Source organism: Elephas maximus, chromosome 4 (assembly GCF_024166365.1).
Source record: "Elephas maximus indicus isolate mEleMax1 chromosome 4, mEleMax1 primary haplotype, whole genome shotgun sequence".
Classification (NCBI taxonomy): Eukaryota; Metazoa; Chordata; class Mammalia; order Proboscidea; family Elephantidae; genus Elephas; species Elephas maximus.
This window is the reverse complement of record NC_064822.1, coordinates 137,458,769-137,486,442: the sequence shown is the minus strand read 5'-3', so window position 1 is coordinate 137,486,442 and position 27,674 is coordinate 137,458,769. Positions and strand designations below refer to the sequence as shown.

At 36.6% G+C, this 27,674-nt stretch overlaps 2 protein-coding genes and 1 long non-coding RNA gene across 4 annotated transcripts in view; 1 reads left to right on the top strand and 2 right to left on the bottom strand.

Annotated features, from left to right (window-relative positions):
- GLIPR1 (GLI pathogenesis related 1) overlaps positions 1-20,895 on the bottom strand; it is a 113,772-nt gene extending 92,877 nt beyond the window's left edge. The window contains exon 1 of one of the 2 annotated variants that reach the window (XM_049883919.1): positions 20,808-20,895. The gene's annotated coding sequence lies outside the window, so the exon portion shown is untranslated. The remainder of the gene's footprint in view (positions 1-20,807) is intronic. The other variant, XM_049883920.1, reaches the window with a different exon arrangement.
- The window catches only part of GLIPR1L2 (GLIPR1 like 2), a 68,464-nt gene extending 47,438 nt beyond the window's left edge, over positions 1-21,026 (bottom strand). The window contains 4 exon segments of the mRNA XM_049883922.1: positions 7,465-7,568; positions 9,422-9,667; positions 20,741-20,913; positions 20,916-21,026. Coding sequence (XP_049739879.1) covers positions 7,465-7,568; positions 9,422-9,667; positions 20,741-20,913; positions 20,916-20,973 — 581 coding nt within the window. The 5' untranslated portion in view covers positions 20,974-21,026.
- Positions 21,027-21,038: 12 nt separating this feature from the next.
- Positions 21,039-26,598, top strand: LOC126075816 (uncharacterized). The gene is made up of 3 exons (XR_007517280.1): positions 21,039-21,133; positions 22,056-22,325; positions 26,208-26,598. It is a non-coding gene; the product is annotated as an uncharacterized LOC126075816 (long non-coding RNA).
- Positions 26,599-27,674: the final 1,076 nt, after the last annotated feature.

The window sequence follows — 27,674 nt, the reverse complement described above, 5'->3', positions numbered from 1 at the left end:
AAAACAAAAACCCTAAAGAAGCCTCTCTCCACACACACACACACAGAAATACATATGAAGACTGAAAACAACCCTCATTTATGATTATCTACACAAAAATCCATTACCACTTAACAGCAAACAACATCCAGCAACATATTGAAAATACGATCAAATAGCATGATCAGGTGGAGTTTATTGCAGAAATGCAAGAGTCATTTAATATTAGAATGTCTAGTAATAAAATTCACGTGTTATGGGTTGAATTGTGTGTGCCGAAAGACATGTACACTCGGTACCTGTGAATGTGATATTTGCAAATAGCATCTTTGCAGATGTAATTAGTTAACATGTGGCCATAGTGGAACAGACTTGGCTCCAATCCAATATAACTGGGGTCCTTATAAAAACAGAAGAGACACAGACATACGCAAGGAACATGGCCATGTAAAAATAGAGGCAGAAACTGTAGTTAGGTTTCCACAAACCAAAAAAACACCTGGGACTACCTGTAGCTGAAATAGACCAGGAGGACTCTTCCTCTAGGGCCTTCAGAGAGAGAGCTTGACCCTGCTGACACCTTGAATTTGGGCTTTTAGCCTCCAGAATTGTGAAAGAAAAAAATTCTGTCATTTAAAAATTTCTGTCAGTTTGTAGTACACTGTTACAGAAGCCCCAGAAAATAAATACTCCATATTATAAGTAGATGAAAAGATTACATTTACATGAACATTTCAACAGATAATAAAAAGGAACTTGAGTAAAAATCATTATTGATTAAAAACTCTCAATAAAATAGAAATGATGGATACTTCCTTCATATAATACATCTATTTCAACCCAAAAGCCAACTTCATACAAGTCAAGGATGGCCATTATCACCATTACTAACATGGGCTCAAGGTACAAGCCAACAAATTAGACTTAAAAGCCTTCATAGGGACAACATAATATATACTAGAAGAATATTTATAATTGCAGCACACATAAAAAAAAAAAAAAAGCTTAGAAATTACAAGAAATATTCAAGGCCTATAGACAGAAATCTTAAATTGAAAAATACCACTGTGAAATTCAAAACCTTGAACAATAGAAAGGCATACCATGTTCTTGGATAGCAAGATATAGCTTCTTAAAAATGTGAATTCTCCTTAAGCCAATAAAAATTTTGCCAAGAGTTTTTTTGTTGTTGAATTATATAAAAATGTAAGAGAATTTTTTTTGTTTTTGTTTTCTAATTGCACAAAAAATATAAACATGCATGAAGAGTCAAGAAATTTCTGAGAGTAACTGCGAACCTGCTTTATTTTCATATACTAAAATATTTTCGTATGTGGTACTGTGATACTGGAAAATAATTAGTCAGGCAAAAAGAACGTAATTGAAAGTCCAGAAAAAGACTCAAATATACTCAGGGAGTAACTATAATAAGGAGCTTTTCTCCGTGAAGTCATGCTGGGATCCTAGCTCATTTCATCTTGTGGCCCTGACATCTTCTAGGACATCTGAATCATCCACTGGATTCTATCCACCCACCCAGCAGACGAGGGAAGATGAGAGGGTGAAGGATCACATAGCAAGTTTACAGGCGTCAGGCCTCAAAGTGGCCTACATTCCATTGGCCCTACCAAGCTGCTAGGGAAGCTAGAAAATATATTCCAGCTATCTGCCCATGAAGTAAAGAAAATGGTACTACATACCGGGTTGTATTACTTAACTATTACATAAAGCAAATTTTCTTTACTCAATACTTTTGAACACTATACTTATTTTAAGAGTCCAGACCTAAATTCGAGTCATTTTCCCCAGCCCCAGATCTTTTATCTTCCTTATTTGCCTCTTGTCCCCCAATACACATCTTCTATGCATCAAAGCTAACTGCTTCTAAATCTACATCCAGTCCAAACTCCTCTATGATTTTACGCCTGCCTTTACAACTCTCCTCTATTTAAAATACAGATGTGTGCGTATACTTTGTCGATGTTCTTGTTTCTTTACACACTTCTTTCCCAACAGACTACAAGTGTTTTCAGAATGGGCGCTGTGTAAAAAAATGTGTAATCATCTAGTCAGTGTTTGATGCATCTACTACACGAGGTTCTGCAGTCACCTGCAGGTGCAACGTGTCTGAAAATAAACAAGTCCTTTTTCCTACACCCCAAATCTTCTTCCTAGCTCAGTTAATAAAATTAACTGTTAACCTCTAATTCCCAGGGTCTTTGTGCCACCTTCAATATCTAAGTTCAAGGTTAATCTAATGAATACTGCTTTATTTACTTTGTTTTATAATGCTTAAGGAAACCTTGGTGGCTTACTGGTTAAGAGTTCAGCTACTGACCAAACAGTTGGCAGTTCGAATCCACCAGGCGCTCCTTGGAAACCCCATGGGGCAGCTCTACTCTGTCCTGTAGGGTCACCATGAGTCAGAATTGACTCCACGGCAACAGGTTTGGTTTTTTTGAATAATGTTTAAACATGTATGCATCTTTATATTTAAAATTAAAAAATCACTAAAAAATAATTATACATACATATTGTTTCGGTTTTGTTTGTTTTTCTTCTGATATACTGGAGACACCTTAATTTTTATATGGGGATCTTGAAAGATTATAAAAATTGTTTTTTATCACCATTTCTGTTCCATTTGTTCTCTGTCTCTGTCCTCTAGGAACACCAATTTGCAGATTTATCTTATCTATGTATTTGCTTTCTTTTTTCATGTGTATTTTCATTTTTATCCCTCATTTTTTATGCCCTGAGAAAATGTTTCAAGGTTGTCTTTGATTTCACTTATTTTCTGTATGGCCAAATCTACTCCTTAACTCTTCCATCTTGTATTGTTTCCTGTGGTTACTTTAACAAATTACCACAAAGTAGGTGGCTTAAAACAAAAGAAATTTATTCTCTCACAGTTTTAAAGGCCAGAAGCTTGAAATCAAGGCATTGACAGAGCCGCGTTCCCTCTGAAGGCCCTAGGGAAGAATTTGTTCCCTGCCGCTTTCAGCTTCTGGTGGCTCGAGGTGTTCCTTGGCTTGTGGCTGCATCAATCTAATTTCTGCCTTGTGGTCACATTGCCTCTTCCTCTTCTGCGTGTCTAGTGTTGAATCTCCTTCGGCCTCTCTCTTTTAAGGATACATGGGATTGTGTTTAGGGCCCACCTGGATAATCCAGCATAAACTCCTCTCAAAATCCTTAACTTCGTCACATCTTTTGCCAAAGATAATATTCACTCTTTTGACATACGAGGTAATAGTTACAGGTTCTGGGGAATTAAAACGTAAACATTTTGGGGGGAGCCAGTTTAGCCCACTACACATCCCTCTAGGAGCTGAGAACAGCTAAACAGCTACCGGCTGGACAGTCAGCAAGGAAATGAGTACCTCAATCCTATAGCTACAAGGAACTGAATTCTGGCAACATCCTGAAAGAGCTGGGAGCAGATTCTTCCCCAGAGCCTCCAGATGAGAACTCAGTTAACACCCTGATTTCATCCTTTGAGGCCATGAGCAGAGAATCCAGCCACACTGTGCCTGGACTTCAGAATTACAGAATAAGCAAATAAATGGGCATTGCTATAGTCACTAAATTTGTGGTAATTTAGTATGCAAAAGTAGAAAAACAACCCACATGTTAAAACCCTAATCTAAGATACTACACTCTGTAGCCTATACTACAGAAACAACCTCCTAATTGTTCTTCCTATTTCTACTCTTGTTTCTTTATACTCCATTCTCTCTCTTTTAAGAAATCTTTTCACAACATAGATCATGTCACTCATTTGCTTAAGAACTTCCAATCATGTCACTCATTTGCTTAAGAACTTCCAATAGCTTTGCCATTACTTAAAATAAAATCCCAAATCCTTAATATGGTCTATGGTATTCTGCTTGATCTAGCTGTGATCTAATTCTCCATCTCAATGCTTACTTCTCATTACAGTTACTCATTTCTGAAACATGCTAAACTCATTCTCATCTCAGAGGTTTTATACAAGTTCTTTCTACCTAGGACATTCATTAACCATCTTTCAGCTTTGAGCATTCAGCTCAAATGCTACCTACTTCTGTAACTACCCTTCCTATAACTGTCCTAATCCATCTCCCATACCAGTCATTCCCTATTTGCTTATCCTGCTTTATTTTTATGCTGTATTATCTGAAATTAAAATATTATACATTCACTTAGTGTCTCTTAAGGCTCTAAACTAAATGTGGGCAGCCTTTTTTGGTCTCGCTAGTACACAGAACAGAGCCTTGTACATAGTTGCTGAGTAAATAAATAGGACTGGTACCCAGAGGAAGCCCTCCTCTTGTCCAGTTCCCAGTCCTCTGCTTGAATTTGCAATACCAATTAGTAATAACTTTCAAAAGTCTCTCCATGTAGTAAAAAATCCTAATGCTCCCAGTCTGCAAGGATGAAAGGAAGCCTACACACCAAATTTGTTTTGCATGCCTATGGAAACCCTGGTGGCATAGTGGTTAAGTGCTATGTCTACTAACCAATAGGTCTGCAGTTCATATCCACCAGGAGCTCCTTGGAAACTCTATGAGGCAGTTCTACTCTGTCCTATAGGGTTGCTATGAGTCAGAGCTGAGTTGATGGCAACATGTTTGGGTTTTGGGGGGGTTTATGGTCAAAGCTTCCTGGGTAGAAACACCTTTTTGAGTTCAATTCTACTTATAACATGTAGTTATACCAGTTTCTCTATCTAGGGAAATACAATCAGTAATCACTTCTTTTTTGTGTGTTTGTTTGTTTAGTCGCAGAAGCATTTTATTTGGCAGAAATTTCTTCTCAATTCTAGTGGCAATATATACTGTTTATTTGAAATGTTGACTAGGATATTTTCTCACTTATTTGGAAGTTATTATAATATTGCTTATTATATATTGTTTATTGACCTGCAACTTTCCAACAGAGCTCTCCAGAAGCAGAAGATATTTGAGAAGGTAATTATTTCCCATGATAGTGAGGTGTGCAGGTATAGGGTAAATAACCATAAAGACGTAGAAAGAATATTAAAGTTTCATATGGACAACGTGAATAGAAAATGTTTCAGTACCCTTCCATCTCTGAGATTTTATGATTCCAGACTAGCCCCAATTAATAATGCAACCTCAAAGGGCGGTCAATTTCTGTTTGTTATGGATTGAATCGTGTCCCCCCAAAATACGTATTGGAATCCTAACCCCTATACCGGTGAATAAGGATCCCTGATAAGACAATGGTTCAGAGGTTGGCTGCTAGCCAAACATGGTGGTTTGAACCCACCAGTGGCTCCATGGGAGAAAAGACCTGGCTATCTGCTCCTGTAAAGATTACAGCCTGGAAACCCTATGGGACATTTCTGCTCTGTCATGTAGGAGAGTTATGAGTCAGAATTGACTTGAGGACACACAATAACACCACCACCATACCTTTGGATATAATCCCTGTTTGGGAATAGTAAGACAGAGGTCCCCAGGCTACAGAAAATTCCACTGTCTCAAGCAGCTTGCTTGGCATGCCCCATAACTTTACATTAAAATTCTGGTTCCCTTCTCCTTAACTCGTACCTGAAACTAGAGGAAATTGGCAGAAACCAGTTTACACGCCCTTTTGACATTCAGGATAACCTTCTAGACCTCATGCATAGTAACTTCCCCACCTCTGGGTGGAGTTAAACTGCCATTTCCTGAACATATGATGCATGAAGTTATACGTAAACCCCATTGTGCCTGTGTATTATGATTAAGAATGCTGCTGATGTAACTTGTATGAACTTCCTACCTGTAAACCCCTTAAAAGTAACCTTCCTCCTCACTAAGCGGTCTTGGCAGCAGTAGCCCCGACTGTTTCCTTTCCTTGTGCAAAGAAATAAAGGGGTCTTTCCACTCTCCCACCTCGGTTTCTTGTTTATTGGCTGGGATGAGTCACACTGGGCAGAACCTGGGGTTTCTACCTGGCAACAATAGGGCTTTCTTTGTCAGGTTAATGAGCCCATACCAGTGTGGGATGTGTCCTGTGGTTGTTAGGTGCCATCCAGTCAGTTCCAATTCATAGCAACCCTATGTACAACAGAATGAAACACTGTCTTGTCCTGCACCATCTTCACAATCATTGCTATGCTTGAGCCCATTGTTGCAGACACTGTTTCAGTCCATTTCGTTGAGGGTCTTCCTCTCTCTCACTGACCCTCAACCAAGCATGATGTTCTTCTCCAGGGACTGGTCCCTCCTGATATCACGTCCAAAATATGTGAGATGAAGTCTCGCTACCCTTGCTTCTAAGGAGCATTCTGGCTGTACTTCTTCCAAAACAGATTTGTTCATTCTTCTGGCAGTCTATGGTATATTCAATGCTCTTCACCAACACCATAATTCAAAGACATCAATTCTTCTTTGATCTTCCTCATTCATTGCCGAACTTTTGCACGCATAAGAGGTGATTGAAAATACCATGGCTTGGGTCAGGTGCACCTTAGTCCTTTAAGTGACATCTTTGCTTTTTAACACTTTAAAGAGGTCTTTTGCAGCAGATTTGACCAATGCAATGCATCATTTGATTTCTCGACTACTGCTTCCATGGGCCACTGGTTGTGGATCCAAGTAATCAATGCTGAGTTATAAGGAGGACAGAATAGACAGAGACAAGCAAGCACAAACCAGGGAAGACAGATGCCATGCGAAGATCACCAAGGAACAAGGATTGCCCAGGCTACTTATAAGGAAGGAATTGGCAGGACAGAGATCCTGATTCAGACTTTGAACTTCCTAAACTGTGAGAAAATAAATTTCTACTCTTTGAAGTCACATACCTGTGGCATTTCTGATACAGCAGCATTAGGAAACTAAGACAATGTCACAAAACTGATGTATTCCTGAAGCAATTTTTATAACATAAATTTCAACATATCTAACCTTATTTTCTGAGGAGTCCTGGTGGCAAAGGTTAAATGTTTTGCTGCCAACCAAAAGGTTGACGGTTTGAACCCACTCAAGTGTGCCACAGCAATCTGCTTCCACAAAGACAATAGCCAAGAAAACACTATGGGCAGTTCTACTCTGTCACATGCGGTCGTTATGCATCAGAAGCTACTCAATGGCATCCAACAACAACAGTCTTATTTTCTATTGACTTTTATTATAAATACGGGAATAAAGTAATTTGGAAAATGATTTAAAACCTATGCTAATTAGGCTAGATACTGTGAAACAGTGCACTAGTTAACATTCCTCTAGAAGATGATACTTAGATATTCTGTAAGTAAAATCAGTATATCAAGTTATGACTTGTTTTATTATGGAATTTTTTTAATGAGTTGGAATCGACTTGACAGCACTGGTTTTCTTTAATATAAATTATCTAATTAATGTTTGATTAATGCTGTATTTAATATTTAGTTCTTTTATAGTTCACCAAAAAAACTTAGAACATGATGAAAGTTAGAAAAACATAACCTTGAAAATTTTCCAATTTGTTTTTGTATTATCTTATTAAACTTACCCTGGTGCATAGTTGCATATGAAAACTGCTGCATGTTTAATATGTCCAACTCTTGAACATGGAGAAACAGCACAACCAACCTTATAAGTGTTGTCCCAAACAAGCTAAAATAAAATTTTCAAAGAAAACAAAATATAATCCTAAACATTTACTGTAGCATGTTATAAATAATATATTCCATTCCCATATAATCTTTAACCAAAGGATTCAAGGAATATGAACTATTCTTCATTTAGATACAGGTAGAACATTATCATGGACTTAGGGCAGTGTTTCCAAAATTGTGTTTAGGGTAACACATTAATAGATTCCACCACTACCGTATTCCTAGGAAAAACAGTTTGAGAAATACTGATCCAGAATAATGCTTCAGAGCCTAAGGAAAACACAGCTGATGGGTCAATTTTCAGCCTCTGGTTGAATCTGAAAGTTCTAGGTCATAGGCAGGTAGGAAGAAGGAAAAGGGAGAGAAGACAAAGCTTTGGAAGGATGGAGGTTAAGCAGAGAAGTGAGAAAAAGAGGAACACTAAGAGTATGGAGGAAAGGAAAAGAGATGTAAGAGTACAGAATAAGTGAATGCTACCAGTATTTAATTTTCCCTTTTGTTGAAGAAATTCCATTAGAAGATATAATGAGAGTCCGGGCTTTGTTTTGTTTTTCTTTTTTTTAAGAAAAGGGGGCATAAGAACAGAGTTATTAAAGGAAAAATGGGTCTTGAATTAGAATGAAAGATGGGACTAATTAAACACACTTAAGAAATTCTCTGGATGGCTTTAATCATTCAAATAGTTCCAAAAGCACTTGTTTTGTTAACCTCTGTGGAAGAGAGAAGAATGTTTCTATTTTTTTTTTTAATCTCAAGTCTCAGTGGTTTTAAAAGTGTGATTTTAAAAGAAATAGAGTAATGCATTAAAAGAGTAGAGAACAGACTGTCTGCAAGAACTGAAGTGGAGTCAAGCAGGTCAAATACTGGAAACAAGAACATTTAAGTTGCTACAACTGAGCAGAATTAAGGAGTAAAAAATACAGAGGAATATGTCAAGAACTAGATTTGGTTAGTTTACTGAGTCTTGAGGTCATACTGAGGAGTCTAGCTTTGATATAAGTCAGTGGAGGACTGCTACAACTTTCTAGAAGAGGAAACAGCAGATCGATTTTTTTTTTCAATATGATTCATTTAAAGAAACAAAAGATATGAATTCAACATGAACAAATCCCAAGATTTTAGATTCTACATAAAACATGACACTTGGGTCTATCGATTGAAAAATAGCCATCTTTTAAATAAGCTTGGAAGTTCATGCAATAATTTCTTCATTCCTGCTACAAATATTGCAGACCTAAAAATGTCACGTTATTGTGTTGAGAACAATAATAAGGAGACAAGGTCCCTGACCTCAATGTAGTAGCATATATAATTACATGATTATTAAACAATGTGATATGTCAAATAATAAAGGTACGTACAGGAAATAACAAGTGGTCCAATATTCTTGGAGCATAAAGCGTGAGGGTGGATTGTTAGAACATGACACATGGAAATAATGCTATTAAACTGAATTAAAAATATTTCAATCCATCAGTTAGACAATAGTACATGTATTGATCTATGCAAAAAATAACTTATTTTAATTTATGGTCAATAAGTTCAAAATAACTTTTATTTGCTGGGTTCTTGCTTCCTTTTACAATGTGAATTATTGTTAGAAAAGCATCTTTCGTCTTTGGGTATGGCGATTAGGGTTACTATATTCACGGACTGTCTTAATGGCATGCTTCATACAACAAATGGAATTACAGGCATTTTGAGTATCTACGAGTGATAAGAATTTGATTTTTTAGAAGTAAACATTTTACCAACTGAGTTTATCTATATACTGAAATATAATCAATAAAAACTAGAGAGAAAAGCAATTAAGGAGTCTATTTAATTAACAATAATATAAAAATTAGATACCTGCAAATAATGGGAACAGTGATCAGTACAACTGTCATTTTCATAATGATAGTTTACGCTCTCTGCATACCAACTTCTGATAGCAATACTTGCAGTAAATTCATTTTCAGGGCCAATCCAGATATTTTCACCAATACCATTAAATGTAGGATGGGCCATATTTAGGTCTTCTAAATAAATATTAGGTGTAACCAAACATTTTTTCCCCCATGCTCTAGCAGTCCGTGACAAAGCTACATCCCAAGTCTGAAAAAAATGCAAAAAGCAAAGAAAACAAAATAATAGTAATAAGGTTTTTTGTGCTCTATTTTCCTTGCAGTTTCATAGTTAGATTTAAGAAAAACAGCATTCTAACTTTGTACTTATGGGTTTTGTTTGTGGAATTTTTATAGGGAAAAACTTCTGATACAATCATAAAACAACTTTTCTGAGACAAAGGGCCATGAAAATATAATTAAAATATCTAAACGTTAGATGATATGAATTACTATAGAACTCTTACATGTAATCAATCTGTTCAGAACTAGCAACATCTATTTTTAATCCACGGAATTTTCTGGGTGGCGGAATGGTTAAACACTCAGCTGCTAACCAGTTTGCTAACCAGTTTCCTAGCTGCTCCTTGGAAACCCTATGGGGGCAGTTCTACTCTGTCCTACAGGGTTGCTATGAGTCGAAATCGACTCAGTGGCAATGGGTTCAGTTTTTTTAATACATAATTTAAATATTATTAATTCAGGAACTATTGAGCACCAATTACATGCAAAACATTGTATTGTGAGGAATACAATGAGAAGTCAGACATACATTTTGTCCTCAAGGAGATTATGGTTAGGAGAACAACCTGAGAAATTATACGCATAAAAACACATGGTCCAAAAAAAACAAAACCCACTGCTGTTCAGTCAAATTACAACTCATAGCAACCCTATAGGACAGAGAAGAAATGCCCCATAGGGTTTCCAAGGAGCAGCTGGTGGATTTGAACTGCAAACCTTTTGGTTAGTAGCCGAACGCTTAACCACTGTGCCACCAGGGCTCCAAAACATATGGTGCCCACTGCCATCGAGTTGATTTCCACTAACATATGGTAAAAAACCAACACCAAACACATTGCCATTGAGTCAATTCTGACTCAGCTCAGACGTAGCTCGTAACCCCTATGCCACCAGAGTTTCCAACACATGGTAGTACTTGATAAATATTATAGGCACATACGGAAGTTCCTAGAAATGTGAGAAAATATATGTCCTAATAGAAACACTAGACTAACACTCTGAGAGATATTAAAACAAAAATTTTATTGGAAGAATAATTTCATTTTGAGGGAGAACACATGGCATTTAAATCAAGTGCAGCATGTGGTCTGCTTTTGCAGGCAGAACAATGGGATATTTAACAGGCAAAGTAAACAAATGCAAATGAGTTCACATCAGAGCATTTTCAAGGGAAGGAAAAAAAATTTACAAGGGGTGGTTAAACTGTAAACTTTCTAACACAAATCTCTTATACTTGATATAATTTCATTAAGGCAATATTTCTAAAGTGAAATGCATAAACACTTTTGGTATAGGGGTTTTGTAATGGTTTGCAAGCTGAGTCAAGCTTAATTGGAATCTTTGAAATGCAGAATGAAGATTAAATCAGCTCTAAATCTAAAGACTTCTGAAATGTAAACATTACCCATCCACCCGAGGGAGAGTGAGATAGGGCTCTAGAATTCACAGTTAAGACAGTAAGTTTATTTACATAAGTTAAAGCTCGAATCTCTGCATTCTTTTTATTATCAACAGTCAAGATTTTTACAGTTGTGATTAGCCTCCTTAACAAACTTAGTTTCTACCCAGTTACCAATTTGCAAATAACAAGTAGACTGCAATGGAAAAATCTTAATGAGTGAAATTTAATTTGTAAGTCAAAATGGGGATACAGTTTGATATATACTTATCTTGGCTATTAAGTTATTTATTGGTTCTAGCTTCATTTAACATTATCAGTAAGACGTCTTCTCTGGGGCCGGCTGTGTAAACATTTAACAGGCACCAGGTAAATCTCTCTAGGTTAGAAGCTCTGACTTTTGTTTTTCAAGCAGCAAACATTGACAAAAGGCTGAATGATTTCTTTAAAAGTGTAGAAATGAAAATCTTAATTTAATTCAGAATGGAGTTTTCAATTTACATCTGAAGTCACTCAATTCAAATATGTCAGTACCTTGGATTCTAAAATTCACATATAAATCAAAGATGCTACTCCTTGGCTAGCTATCTTGAAACACCCAGAAAAGTGTACTTTTATCATCATCTAGCAGCTCATTAAGTTCACTGTTTAGTTAAGGACAAGAACAAAAACAATACACACAGAAAAATCTACAAAAACAGTTGTCAAATCAAAATGTACCACTCAGGGACTATTAAAGAGTACATATGTTACAGTGTATTCAAAATTAACTAATTTTGAAAAGTAATACTGAGTTCCTTGGAGCTTTCTTAGTTAAATAATTTTACAGATTATACATAAATATACAAAATATTTAAACAAATCAGGTATTTAGAATATACCACACCTACTTCCTTTCCCACTTAGGAAAGGTGACTATCTTAAAAAAATTTCCTATGGATACATTTCTCTATCATTGTATGTACACACATACATTCAAACATAAGATATAAGTTTGGTTGTTTGTTGACTACTTTGTGATTATTTCCTTTTGCACTCTTGTGCTCATGCCATATTGACTGGTAAGTTGCAGTTTTCACTTAAATAGATCTTTCCATATCATCACAACTAGATGTCAGTTTTCACAAACTCTGCACATACTCCAAGGTATCAATAAATAGCCTGTAATAAATGTCACCATTCCAGTGGTAATGAATGACCTTTAGTTTGTTTCCCATTTTGCAAACAATTCTCCAATGATCATCCTTCTATTGACTTATTTTGTGTATAATTTATATGCCAAATACTTATCATGTACCAGCCAGTATTCTAAATATTTTAGAGCATTATCTCATGTAACGCTCATAATAACCTTATGAAGCATGTATTATTACTGTTTCTGATTTACAGAGCATCGACTGTGTGGATCTGTTATGGATAACATTACAAAGAACGGGAATTCCAGGACACTTAACTGCACTCGTGAGGAACCTGTATGTAGATCAAGAGGCAACTGTTCAGAAAGAACAAGGGGATACTGAGTGGTTTTAAGTCAGGAAAGGTGTGTGTCAGGGTTGTATTCTTTCACCATACCTATTCATTCTGTACACTTAGCAAATAATCCGAGAAACTGGACTATATGAGGAACAGGACATCAGGATTAGAGGAAGGCTCATTAACAACCTGTGTTATGCAGATGATGCAACCTTGCTTGCTGAAAGTGAAGAGGACTTGAAGCACTTACTGATGAAGATCAAAGACCACAGCCTTCAGTATGGATTACACCTCAACATAAAGAAAACAAAAATCCTCACAACTAGGCCAAGAGGTAACATCATGATAAACAGAGAAAAGATTGAGGTTGTCAAGGATTTCATTTTATTTCGATCCACAATCAACACTCATGGAAGCTGCAGTCAAGAAATCAAAAGATGCATCGCGTTGGGCAAATGTGCTACGAAGGGCCTCTTTAAAATGTTGAAAAGCAAAGATGTCACCTTGAAGACTAAGGTGCGCCTGACCCAAGCCATGGTATTTTCAATTGCATCATATGCATGCGAAAGCTGGACCATGAATAAGGAAGACCAAAGAAGAATTGACACCTTTGAATTGTGGCGTTGACGAAGAATATTGAATATACCATGGACTGCCAAAAGAGTGAATAAATCTGTCTTGGAAGAAGTACAAGAATGCTCCTTAGAATCAAGGACGGTGAGACTGTCTCAAATACTTTGAACATGTTGTCAGGAGGGATCAGTCCGTGGAGAAGGACATCATGCCTAGTAAAGTATGGGGTCAGCAGAAAAGACGACGACCCTCAATGAGGTGGACTGATGCAGTGGCTGCAACAATGGGCTCAAGCATGACGACTGTGAGGATGGCGCAGGACCAGACAGTGATTCATTCTGTTATACACAGGGTCGCGATGAGTCGGAATCGACTCCAGTGTACGTAACAATAATGTGCAAATAAATTATGATACTTCCAAATTCCTTTCCTCAGCCTTGAATGAAATTACATTTGAACACAAAGGGTAAGGTTTCAAGTAGCAGTTAATGAAATACTTAATGAGAAACTTTAAGAAGATGTTGATAAATGTGCTTTGAAAAAGTAAAGAATTTTGTTAGCCATTAGCCTTTGTTTAGCCGAGCCCATGTTCATGCTCCTTTGTAGGTAACATGTAAATTTTAAGATTTTTTCCCCAATATATTTGTCTGAGGTCTACCCACAGAGCAATGATCCACTGCATTTCAACAGACACAACTAATTTACACTGTGACCAGTTATCTACAATCTAAAGAATTGTAAATAGGCAATTAAGGCAGAGATTACTGGTGTGGATGAGATAAACAGGGTACCTGATAGATATCCAGCCTTTCACATTTTTTTTTTTTTCCTGAAATCTCTTTTAATCTAAAAACTCTTGTGTTTCTTCAGCTCTGGGAAATTTGCTTCTAGTGTTTCTTAATTTCCTCCCCTTTATTGTTTTCTCTTTCCACATTGCCTATTGGACAAATTTGGGAAATCTGCAATCTATTATCTTTGTCTTCTAATTTTTCCCTTTGTGCTTTTACACTGCAACATTTGTTAATTCATTTATCTGTCCACCCATTCAGTACATGGGGAGTATCTTCACAAGTTAGCTGAAAGATAGAAGGCTGCAGATGAAGAATTGAATATATATTAGCAATTTTGGAAACTGAGCAGATTTAAGTAAAGAAAATATACAGAGTGTGGCTGATGGGGAGTAAAAGAATAACATTATAAGAGACTAGAGAATATTATTTTAATACATAGTTGGGTTTTCTTTGCTATTTTATTTTGAAGTTTACATGGATACTCATAAATGAAATTTATCTACATTTTTCTGTTCTTCTCTTCACTGTTTAGCAGATTTGGATATTAAGGTTAATCTAAATTTATAAAATGAATTGAGAAATTTCCCATGTCTCATTTTTTAAACATATAGTACAATTCTAATAACACTGGAAGTAACTATTCTTTGAAGATTATTTAGAAATAACTCCCTTATAAACTGAACTAGGAGCCCTGGTGGCTCAGCCGTTGCACTGGGCTGCTGCTAACAGAAAGGTCTGAGGTTGAAACCCACCCAGTGGCTCCTTGGGAGAAAGACCTGGTTATCTGCTCCTGTAAAGATTACAGCCTAGGAAACCCTATGAGATAGTTCTACTCTGCCCTACAGGTCTCTATGAGTCGGAACAACTCCAGGGCACACAACAATAACAACAACCTGGGACTGAGGCCTATTTAAATAATAAATCTTCAACAACCTTGCTGCTCTTCTCTAAAGTATTGGTCTGTTACAGTTCTCTAGTGGGCGGTGATTGGTTAAGTGGTAGAATTCCCGCCACTGCACCTCAAGCATAGCTACCATCCGTCAGTGGAGGCTTGTACATGTGTATTGCTGTGATGCTAAACAGGCCTTGGCAGAGCTTCCAGGCCTGGTGAACTACTTCCCAAAATAAGCTAATGAAAAGCCTATGGATCACAACAATCTGATATGCATAGGAATACCCTAGCTCTTTCTGGTTTTACTTTGTAATTTACATTTTGCTAGAAAAGTAATTTTTTCAATATATGTGAATTTATTGACGTTGTTGAACAAGTTCTCTTACAATTCTGGTAATCTCATCTGTGTGACCCTAATAACCAGCATGTTTTCTCCTTTTTCAAAATGGGCAGCTGAGACCCTGACATAACTAACGTCATGATGAACCTATAAGTTTTTCTCCTTCCTCTGCCTGCCTCCTCTGCATCTTTGTTAACAACTTTGTTTTGACCTAATGTTAATGACTTTGTTCTTTGTTTGATCTGATGCAAATAACTTTGTTCTGTCAATGTTTGACATGTATATCTTTAGTCTGACTAAGAGACCTTTGACACTATCTTGTAATGAATAACTCCTCCAGCCAAGCCATCTGCAGCCTACAAAGACACACCTAAACCCTTGTGATATTCTACATAAGCTCGAAAGTGAAACTGCTCTTGGGGGCTCCATAGAGATAGCCTGTGTTGCTGTCAGGTCCCCAGTGACGTACACATCTCCTGAATACACTTTCTACTCCTGATTTGGAGCACCTTTCATTGGCTCGACGCTCCAGGGTACAGACCCTAATCGGACAACATCTGTATGTGTGGTTATAATTCTTCTCACTCCAAAAAAGTCTGTTTTTTCTTGTCTTCCCATAGTGTTATCAGGAGTGTGTTCATTCTTTTCCATTTCTCTTTTAAGTAGAATACTGTTTTGTGGGTTTTTTTTAAATTTTTTTCATTAATTTCACCTCTTCAATTTATTCTGCCATTCCTTCTTTTTGCTTTTCTTGAATTTCTTAGTTCACTTATTCTCAGTCTTTTGATGTAACATTTATATCAAATGATTGTCTTTTCCTTTAATTTCAGTTTTACATATATACCATATGTTTTGATATTAAAAAACAAACAAACAAAATAAAACAAGTTGCCATCAAGTCGATTCCAACTCATGGTGATCCCATGTGTTGTGGAGTAGAATTGCTCCGTATAGGGTTTTCAAGTCTGTGACTTTTTGGAAGCAGACTGTGAGACATTTCTTCTGAGGCTGGGTAGGTTCGAACTCTGGGTAGGTTCGAACTGAAATGGGTAAATACTGCTTGAACATCCAGGTGGTAGAAGAGTTGATGTTTATGGGAACTGATGAAACCTCTGTGAGCTATAGCATGCCTTGCGATTCTTTGCTCTCTGATTGTTCTCTCTTAACGTTGTAAAGGTTTAAGATTAACCTATGATGAAAAACAAGTGATAGGATCTGGGAACTGAGGAGTTAGGAGACGGTGATATCAGAAGACACAACTTCAATGACGCCAGAAGGGACCCTAAGAATACCCTGAAAAGATCATCCTGCCTGGCAGGCGGTTTGCAAGACCACCTCAAAGCGGAATTAAAAATTCTCCAGACTCATCAGGCTTAGCTTTACTTTCCCTATAAAACCCTCCAGCTGGCCCTTTTGAGGCAGACAGAATTTGGGAGGAACCTATCCCCTCTGTCTCTTGGATACCAGTATTCAATAAAGCCTTTTTGCTGCTTACCACCCTCCTGTCTCTGTAGCGGCTTTGCGGCAGGCAGCTTGAATCCACGATTTGTGGTGACAGAACTACCAACCTTTCAGTTAGTAGTTGAGTGCTTAGCTGTTTGTGCCACCCAAGGACTCCATGTTTGATGTTAAGTGTCTACATGTGGGGAAATATTTGGCTTTTATTCTTGATCCAAAGGTAATTTAAAAGTTTGCTTACTTTCTAAGTAGTTAAGATTCTACTAAACATCATTTTCTGTTCTTGCTTTCTAGTTTTGTTAAGTTGTGGCCAGAAATATAGCCTGCAAAACCTCTGCTTAAGCTTTTCTTTATGATCGAGAAAACAGTATTTTTTTGGTAAAAGTTCCATGAGCATAAGAATTATATATAATTCTTATTTTGTCCGATTTTAACTTATTGTATTAAATAATCAGTTTATTTTTCAAATCTACTTCATTTGTCAAATTTGGAACAAAATGTAAAAAAAATCCCACAATGATTATGTTTTAAACAAACTTTCTGTGATTTCTAGATTTTACTTTATGTATTTTTTGTTGTGATGTTTAGTACACAAATGTCTTTGACTATTTTATCTTCATGGATTATACTTTTTTCCCATTACATAGTATTTCTTTTTGTCTATTTTAATGTCTTTAATCTTCATATCTGAACTGTTTTATACTATTGTTCCTCTTTTTTTATTAGAACTTTTGTGATAATTTATAATCATCTCTATTTTCAATCCTTTCAATTTGTTTTAGGAATATATGTTTACAAATGAGATAAAGCTGGATTTTTGTTTGTTTAATCAATCTGTAATTCTTGATACAGAAATGTAATTCATTCATATTTGCTATGATAATTAATATTTAGCTCATTTTTTAAATTCTATTTCATGTTTGCAATTTATTTCCTACTGTCATTTCTTTTTTGTCTCTCTTTATACTGAAGACTTGATCAAGTTTAATTCCTTGCTCCTTCTCTGTTAATTTGGAAATTCAACTAGCTCTTCCCATCTTTAATTATCATTTTAAAAATTACATGTAAAAATTCATTTAGAAAATAAAAACTATGTAACTATGCTCACTTCCATTTTGATGTTTTATTTGCCTGAAGATGGGAAGAGACTAACTCCTGGATTTTGCTGTGAGTATTCAGAATCATTTTAATATTTAGGTATTACATTTTTTTTCTTATCACATGGATCTGTTGTTCCAAGAATACTTGTTTAGCACTTAATTACAATTCCTACTGACATCATTACCATGCATTTAGAAATATATTTTATTCTCAAAAATATTTTAATTTTTAACACTACAGCTTCTAATTACTAACTTAAAACCACAAAAAATCATTGAAAAGTCATGTTATTATCTTGCTCCCCACCCTCAACATCCCACTTCCCCATAGCATTCAGTAGGTAACCAATTGGTTCCTTGTAGATCTCGCCAATGTTTTTTATGCAAATACACATTTTTTTTTTAATCTATTTCCTTTTCTTACACAAAATGCATAATACACCTTGCTTTTTCCGAGATCCTGGAAATATAATACTACAGGGAGCTTCCTCACTTTTTTCCACAGCTTTGTGGTATTCCCTTGTGTAGCTAGATCAGCCCCTCAGTGCTTGACATTAGAGTCTTCCTAATAATTTGTTATTATTAAACAATGTTATAGTGAATAACATTACACTGATACCATTTCCTATTTGTGTGAGTATATCTGTAGGATATTCAAAAATGGGATCATAAGGCCAAGACTAAAAACATGTTATTTTAGTAGGTATTATCATTTTGCTTTCCCACCAGCAATGCATGGAGAAAGGAATGCTTTTCTAACTTTGACTCAAAATCAAGAAACAATTTAAAACTGATAAATACAAATTCTGAATGGCCAAAAATACAATGAGTAGATTTTTAAAATGACAAACTAGAAATAATAATTACGATTTATATCACAGATAAAGGGCTAATCTCCCTGATATATAAAGAAAGTGGGGTGGTGGAAAAGGAAGGGAAAAACCTGATAAAAAACGAATGGGTTAAAGACATGAACAGACCTTTACTCACATGAAAGGATGGCTAACCTTGCTCATAGTAAGATAAACACAAATTAAAACTATCTGCACATACTGTATCTCTCCTATCAGACTAGTAGAATTACAAAAGTCTACCAACACTTTTGTCAGCCAGTTTTGAGGAATCTTTGATCTATTTGGAGTTTATATTGGTGTGTGAATGAGGGATGGATCCAACATTATCTTTTTCAAATGACTACCCAAAACTCCCAACACCAATTTATTAAAAAGTCTGTCTTTATCCTACGAATTTGAGATGCTGTCTTTATCATACACTACACTCCCTTATGTATTTGGGTTATTTCTGAACTCTCTGTATCTTTTCACTGGTCTGTCTGTATTTTAATATACCAGTGCTACATTGTTCTTTAATTTTTGACGCTTTATATAAATACAATCTGATAGGGCTGGTCGTCATCCTCATTTTTCAGGATTTTCCTATTTTTATTTTTTTGAAATGACCTAAATGCCCAAAAATAAGGGGATAGATGAAAAAATGCTATCTTTGTGGGATAAATTATCACAGCAATTAAAAATGAGTGAACTAGATTTATACCTGCAAACCTGAATAAATCTCAAATGCATAGTTTTGACTGAAAAAAAAAAAAAAAACCAGTAACAGAATCATTCATACTACATACTGCCATCCTAAAAAACCCACTAAACCCACTGCCACTGTAATTGACTCGATGGCAGTGGGTTTGGTGGATTCTTTTTGATGCCATTTAAGGAAACATTAAAAAAACTAAAATAAAGTGTATTTTTGGCATGGATAACCATATACATATTTAAAAGTTTAAAAAAGGGACAGGAATGATTCATATGAAACTTATTGCTTTTAGGGACGCAGAGGACAGGGAATGTAACTAAGACAGTTATTAACTTTAACTGCAATGTTAAAAAAAAAAATTTTATCTGTAATATTAGAAGGTGGTATTAGGTATAAAACCATAGGCCATTTTCTGGCACATGAGGGGAGCCCAGGCCCAAGCCTTGGGCCCTCTCCCAGTATAACCACATTAGGTTAGAAATAGGATTCACCCATCCTCAGGAGAACCTAGAAAAGAAAGGGGTGGACTCCATGCCCCTAATACCCAATAATATAATATGGTTCCGGGAAACTAAGATACAAACTCCTTTAGTAATGCACACTCATACAAATTCTAAATGAAATGCTTAGGTTGAATCCTATGAAATTGCTGGGTTTTCTAGGTCACAAAATGGCTGGACACTTCATGTGGTTCAACCTACAACTGATAAAAAAATTCTTAAATCCATATCTGAGCTCAGAAGAAAGAAAGGTAGTACACAAGTGTCAGAAATGCAGAGGGTGAATTCGTGAGCCCTAACTGAAGAGAGATCTTAGACCGGATATAAGTTCCACCAACGTGTAAAAACAAGATGTGGGTACAGAGCCACATAAGGCAGGTGCTGGGACCGAGATTGCTGCAAAAAATTAGGACCCCAGATGCTTCTTAAATGAAAGGAGCCCTAGGAAACTCTGCCCACCAGCCCAAGGAAGTGACAGGAAATGTAGGTGGGAAGAAGAAAAAAAAAATTCATGTGAGAAATCAAAGTCCTATTGTTGGGTGCCCTGGAGTCAATTCCGACTCATAGAGACCCCATGTGGCAAAGTAGAACTGCCCCATAAGTTTTCTTGGCAGTAATCTTTTACCCGCAGAGCCGCTGGGTGGGTTCAAACCACTAACCTTTCAGTTAGCAGCCCAGTGCTTAACCATTGCACCACCAGACCTATACTATGCATACAATAAAGGTAGAGACCATATTTACATTACTTGCATAAGCTTCGAATACCCAAGCAGAAAAATTAATATAAAAAAACTGATCTTAGCAGAGGTTTGAGGCAAAAGCTAGTGAAAAGCTAATTTAACCCAACTAAAAGGGCGGTTCTTCACCATCCTTAAGCCTCAGAGCAGTGTTCCAGACTTTCTGAGGCTGAGGGGAGCGAAGTGACAAGGGTTGTTGGAGGTTCTGGCAACTGCCTTCGGGGGCTCACCATGAAGCGCAAGTTAGACCCTCGGGGAATGACGTCGCCCCGGAGCTCATTGTGGAGGTTCACGTACTCATTGATAAAGTCTACGTCCTCTTCGAGTGGCAAGTATCTCGCGTTCAAACCGGAACCCAGCAGCAGTAGCCAGAGCTCACAGAGCCACAGCTTCAAAACACCCATGGCGCCAGGGAAAGCGGCTGAGACCGCCACTCCGAGGCGAAGGGCCTTGGGGACTCCATGGTCCACCCGCCGCGGCCTGGCCAGTGCGCACGCGCCGGCACGCCCCGGTGACCTGCCAGTCTACTGGGTAGTGCGCGCCGCCGACGGAAGAGTCAACTACCGGGTGGAGAAAGTGAATGTCCGTCGAACAGCCTCCGGAGAGACTTGAGTTAACTGAATGTAGGCTTTGCACTAAATTAACGTAGCTAAATATTGTCCAGTTTTGATTTCTGATACCAAATGATGTGACATGGTTCATTAATAAGTTATCAATAAATGTTAATTGCTAAGTAATTTGTTTTAGGAGCCTTCTGATTAAAAAAATTATGTAAGGGAAAATGATCATTCTCCTGCAATACCAATGATCATTATGTTAATTTTTTTTCCTCCTCCTTATCGTGTTGAACTGGGAAATTGATGCACATTGTGCTCTTTATTGTCCACATGGGCAAAAGAATATCCTCGTTAAGACCGACTTCACTGATTGAGATTTTCTCTCATTGTTTTAATGAGCCTTTGTGAAAAACCATAAAATAAATGAAATAGTGAGAAACTCAGGATTTTAGGGGGCTTGACTGGGGATCATCGAACTGTCAGAAGGTTAAACTATTTCTAGTTCTTCTCTCACCGGCAGTGTATGAGACAGCCTGGAATAAAAATATTCATATTCACCTCTGAAAAATTGCTTTCATAGTAGAAAAGAACATATTTTTTGTTTGCATTTCTTTCTTTCCGGCAAAAATGGCTGGTGTCCTAGCAGATTTTGGTCCTGTTGTCTTTACCAGTAAACATTTTGCTCAAGAGAAACTTTTAAAGCATTTAAGTTCTAGGCACAAAATCGAAAGTGCGTGTTTGTTCTGGGATACTCGTTGACATATAACATATTGTGCTCAATAGCTTTAAACAGTTATTCAAAATCATTGATGTTGGGGAAGAATTTTGCCACAAAGAAGGCATTGTAACTGTCCAAAAAAAAAAAAAAAACTCTAAAAATAAGTGTGTTTTTAAAAAGTATCTATCATGCACCCAGTTGAAAAGCAGTAGAACTACACAAGGTGGTTTCATTCATTCCTTTATTCTTTTTCTAAATATTTATTACCAGGCGCTGTGTAAGGTGATTGAGAAATACCAGTGGACACAACATAGACCCCACTTTCAAGAAGCTTACAGTTTAGAGAATTCACAAACAAGCATTTTTAATACATGTGATAAATGCAAAGCCATAATGTTACTTTTGCATGTATGAGGCAACTAACTCCCTTATGGAAGACCAGGGAAGCCTTTCTGGAGAATGTGATAACAAGAAGGTGAAGCAGAAAGGTGGAAGACAGCATTCTTAAAAGAGAAAAGCATGTAATACACCCTGGGAGAGGTATGTAAGTATGGCTAGAGCCTATTGCAGAGCCATGGTGCCACGGCAGTTAAGAGCTCAGTTGCTAACCAAAAGGTCGGCAGTTCAAATCTACCAGCCGTTCCTTGGAAACCCTATGGGGAAGTTTTATTCTATGTAGGGTCACTATGAGTCTGACTTGACGGCAATGGGTTTATGTTAAACACTCTGCTGTTTACTAAAAGGTTGGTGGTTCAAACCCAAGGTCTGCTCCATAGGGACCCTGCAGAATGGAGTAGAACTGCCCCATAGGGTTTCCAAAGCTGTAATCTTTACAGAAGCCTCTGCCACATCTTTCTCCACAGAGCGGAGAATTGAAACTGCTGGGCTAGAACTGCTAACCTTTCGGTTAGCAGCTGAGTGCTTTAACCACTGCACCACCAGGCTCCTTACAGCCTAGGAAACCTTATGGGGCAGTTCTACTCTGTGGTATAGGGTCACTATGAGTCAGAATTGACTCAACGGCACACAGCAATGACAACAACAGAGCCTATTACGGGGTGAAGGTGGCTAGTGCTGAAAAAATGGAATTCCTTAATTATGGAATAATATTCCATTGTAATATGCCATATTTTGATTATCCATTCATCTGTCCATGGATGTTTGGGTTATTTCTGCCTTTTCAGTGTTGCAAATAACTATGCGATGAACAGTGATGTAAAACCATCTGTTTGAGTCCTTGTTTTCAAATCTTTTAGGTACATACCTATGAGTGGAATTTCTTGATCATATAGTAATCCTATGTTTAACTTTTTGAGGAACTACCAAACTGTTTTCCACAGTGGCTGAACCATTTAACATTCCAACCAGCAGTGGCTGAAGGTTCCAGTTTCTTCATATCCTTACCAATTCATTATTTTTCATTTTACTGATTACTCTCATTCTGGCAGGTGTGAAGTGGTATTTCATTGTGGTTTTGATTTACATTTCCCTAATGACTAATGTTGTTGAGCATCTTTTAATGTAGCTATTGACCACTTGTGTATCTTCTCTGGAGAAATATCTATTCAAATTCTTTGCCCATTTTTTAACTTGGTTGTCTTTTTGTTATTGAGCTGTGTAGTTCTTAATATATTCTGGATATTAAACCCTTACCAGATATATAATTGGCGAATATTTTCTCTCATTCTGTGGGCTGTCTTTTTACTTTCTTGGTGTGTAATCTGATGTAACAGTTTTTAATTTTAATGAAGTCCAATTTATCTGTTTTTCCTTTTGTTGCCTGTGCTTTTGGTGTCATACTTACAAAATCATTGTCAAATTCAAGGTTCTGAAGATTTGCTCCTGTGTTTTCTTCCAAGAATTTTATAATTTTACTTTTCATATTTAGGTTTTCATTCATTTTCAGTTAATTTTTGTATTTTGTATATACAGGTAAGGGCCTAACCTCATTCTTTGGCATGTGGCTCCCCAGATTCCCCAGCACCATTTGTTGAAAAGACTGTTCTTTCTCCCATTTGAGTGGCCTTGGCACCCTTGTGGTTGACTTATTGAGAAGAAAAAGATCCAGATAATTTAGTCCACAATAGCCAACAATTCAGCATAAACAATTTTTAAAACTGAATTAACTGAGTAATGCTTTTTTTTCTTCAGACAAAAGAAATGCCAGAATTCACTCATTCTTTGATTTGTAGAGATGCTGTTATCTACACTACAGATACTCTTGTGTATCTTTGGAGCCCTGGTGGTGCAGTGGTTAAGAGCTACAGCTGCAAATCCAAAGGTGGGCAGTTTGAAACCACCAGCTCCTCCTTGGAAATCCTATGGAGGCAGTTCTACTCTGTCCTATAGGGTCTCTATGAGTCAGAATTAACTCAATAGCAATTTTTTTTTTTTAAGGTATACTGTCTGCACCCTGTTATTTTATACAGGGCACATTTTTAAATATTCACCTAAAAGAGCATGATTTTAATTTTCAGGACATACATTTATTTTCGAAGGTTTAAAATTTCATTGGTTCCCCTCTTTGAGTTTCATTCGTCCTTATTTCCCCAACCATTGGCTATGACCATAATATATGATCTTAAATTTCACCTGAAACTTTCCTAAATCCCATTTTAATTCTGAATGATGTTGAGGCTATTCTTAAAGGAAACCACTGGCACATCAAGAAAATAAAATCTGAAACATCTTTAGTTTATTAAGTTTACTGTGACTACCATGGCAATCCATTCTAGTTAGAAAATGAGAGCTTGTTACATGTTGTTGTATGCCATTGAGTTGATTCTAACTCATAGCAACCCTACAGAACAGAGTAGAACTGCCCCATAGTGTTTCCTACAATGTAATCTTTACAGGAGCAGATCACCGGGTCTTTTCTCCTGTGAAGCCACTGGTAGATTCAAACCACTGACTTTTCAGTTAGCAGTTGAGTGCTTAACCAGAACACCACCAGGGTTCCTTTTTAATACATATATACTATAATTGTGATGTTTTAAAAGAAACTTAAGACTATTGCTCAACCTTCCTTCACACTACAAAATGCCTTTAGAATTTAAAAAAGACGTTAAGTTTAGGCAACAGACAAGAGAGTGGAAGGTTTAGTAGCGTGTTAAACTATTGATGAGTTGTATTTGGCCACAAACTATTCCTTTATAGTCATATCTGGGAAATTATTTTGTATAAAAATGACAATTAAATGATTAATTCTATAAAAATATTCTCAGAAGAATGAAAACCAGGCAGAATGGATTACATGCTATCCACTGAGGCGTTTTCCCCTTTGCATTCCAATCTGGATATTCTATCGACAGAACAGTTAGGAGCTCAATTTACTTTCAAAGGAAGGAAATAATTGAATTAACACTGAAATATTTTGAATATATCATGTCTCTGATCTAAAATAGGAAAGAAAATATTATAAAATTAAAAGCATTCACTGGTTTTTCGGACTTTTTTAGTAAGATAATCAACTTAATAAAATTAGTTTGACTTTTTTAAGAGAAGGAAAGCTTCTCTGCCTCCCCTCCCCCCATTCCACACTATTTAAGAATTTTTATGATGCCCCCTTTCCAACAATGTCATGGGAGCAAATATTTCCAGAAATGCCTTCTCTGTTGAAGGCACAAGATCCCAAAATAGACAAAACTATAAAGTGGATAGTTTTATTGTTGGCAATCAATAACACCCAATTTCATGTCCCTGAAAGAAGGGAATTCCTTCATATTGAGATTTGGGAGCCCAGCCAAGTCCATTAAATATCTCATTCATTTATGTAGTGGCCCTTTCTCCAAATTTTGCTGCACTTCTTTTCTCCATCAAAATTTTCTTCCCTGTTTGTCGTTCTAATATGATCATGTGCTTTGTTAAAAATTTATTTATTTTTCCATTCATTTATTCATATTTTCAGCATCAACAGTTAAGTGCTTGGCTGCTAACCTAAAGGTTGGCAGATTGAACGCACACAATAACTCTGTGGGAGAAAGACCTGGTGATCTGCACCCATAAAGATCATAGCCTAGAAAATCCTACGAGGCAGTTTTACTCTGTCACGTGGGATTGCTATGAGTTGAAATGAACTCAACGACACCTAACAACAACAACAACAACAATGTACTGAGCATGATTCTAGGCTTTGGATATAATAGTTATCAAGAGAAATTAAGTCCTTTTTCCCATAGGAAAGTGAGGGGAGAAAACATCAAATTTAAAATTGAATAAATAAATAAAATTTATCGTGTCAGAAACTGGCAAGTGCTGTAATGGGAAAATACTGCTTGAACATCCAGATGGCAGAATAGTTAACGTTTATGGGAACTGATGAAACCCCTGTGAGCTATAGCATGCCTTGCGATTCTTTGCTCTCTGATTGTTCTCTCATGAATTTGTAAAAGTTTAAGATTAACCTATGTTTTCTCTCTGAAGATGAAAAACAAGTACTAGGATCTGGGAACTGAAGAGTCAGGAGACGGTGATATCAGAAGACCAAACTTCAATGATGCCAGAAGGGACCCTAAGAATACCTTGAACAGATCATCATATCTGGCAGCCGGTTTGCAAGACCACCTCAAAGGGGAGTTAAAAATTCTCCAGACTCCTCGGGCTTAGCCTTTCTTTCCCTATAAAACCCTTCACCTAGCCCTTTTGGGGCAGACAGAGTTTGGGAGAGCCTATCCCCTCTGCTTCTTGCATACTGGTATTCAGTTAAAGCCCTCTTGCTGCTTACCTCCCTCCTGTCTCAGTATTGACTTTGTGGCAGGCAGCTCGAATCTGCCATTTGCGGTAACAGTGCTATGAAAGAAATAATTTTAGTGAAATGATAGAAAATAATGAGAAAGTTAATTACAAAAATATAATTTATTGAGAACTTCCTTTGTATGGGGCCCAAATTACTTTATGTGATTTATTATATTTAACCCTTTTAATCACCTCATAAATTAAAGCATCTGACTATAAAGTTTATACTTTAACCATTATGCTACATTTCTTGTCTCTGAAAAAGATACTCAACAAGGTGCAAAGCTGGTTTTCAATAATGACTGATCACGAAAAAACAGAAAAGGCACAAAAGACATAGGATGTAAACAAATGGAATATAACTACAGATAGAGCAGTGATAAAAGTACAAGAGAATTCCAGTAAGTTAGAAAACTTAAAAGAGAAAATTTGCTAATTTTTTCCCAAACCTGAATATTGCATAACCATTAAAGAAATTAAATAGTAATTAAAAATCCGGAAATATGCACACACAGAGCACAACAAAATTGTCTTACAGAAAACTTCTCTGAATCATCCAAGCAAGAAATAATCCCAATGTTATATAAATTGTAACCAAAACATTTTGAGAAGTAGTTTCCAACCACCAACTTATTTTATGAGGCTTAGTACAAGCTTGAAGTCAAGGCCATATAAAGAGAAATTACAAAAAGTTATAAGCCAATCACAATTCTCAAATGAAACACAAATATGGTGAATTAAATACTAACAACAACCCAGCCAACTGTAGTAGAAACCTTATGACCAGGTTAAATCTTTACATGAAGAATATTGAATTCCTGGTCCACCACTTAGCTCTTCACACTCCTTGAAATTTTAGAATATGGCTGTGTTGCATTAGAAATCCTTTGGTGTAATTCACAACACTAAGGTATTAAAGCAAAAAAATTAGGATCATTTCAAGTGTTGCAGAAAAAGAAATTTGTAAAATTAAACATTTAAGATAAAAACTCTTAGAAAAAATAAGGAAAAGAGAAAACTTCCAAAACCTAGCAAAGAAGACCAACTAAAAACCTAAAGCAAATATTGCATGTAATGGTGAAACGTTGTCTTTAAAGACAGTCGCCAATCACAGCTTATGTTCAGCATTACACTGGAGGGTAACCAGACTATTAT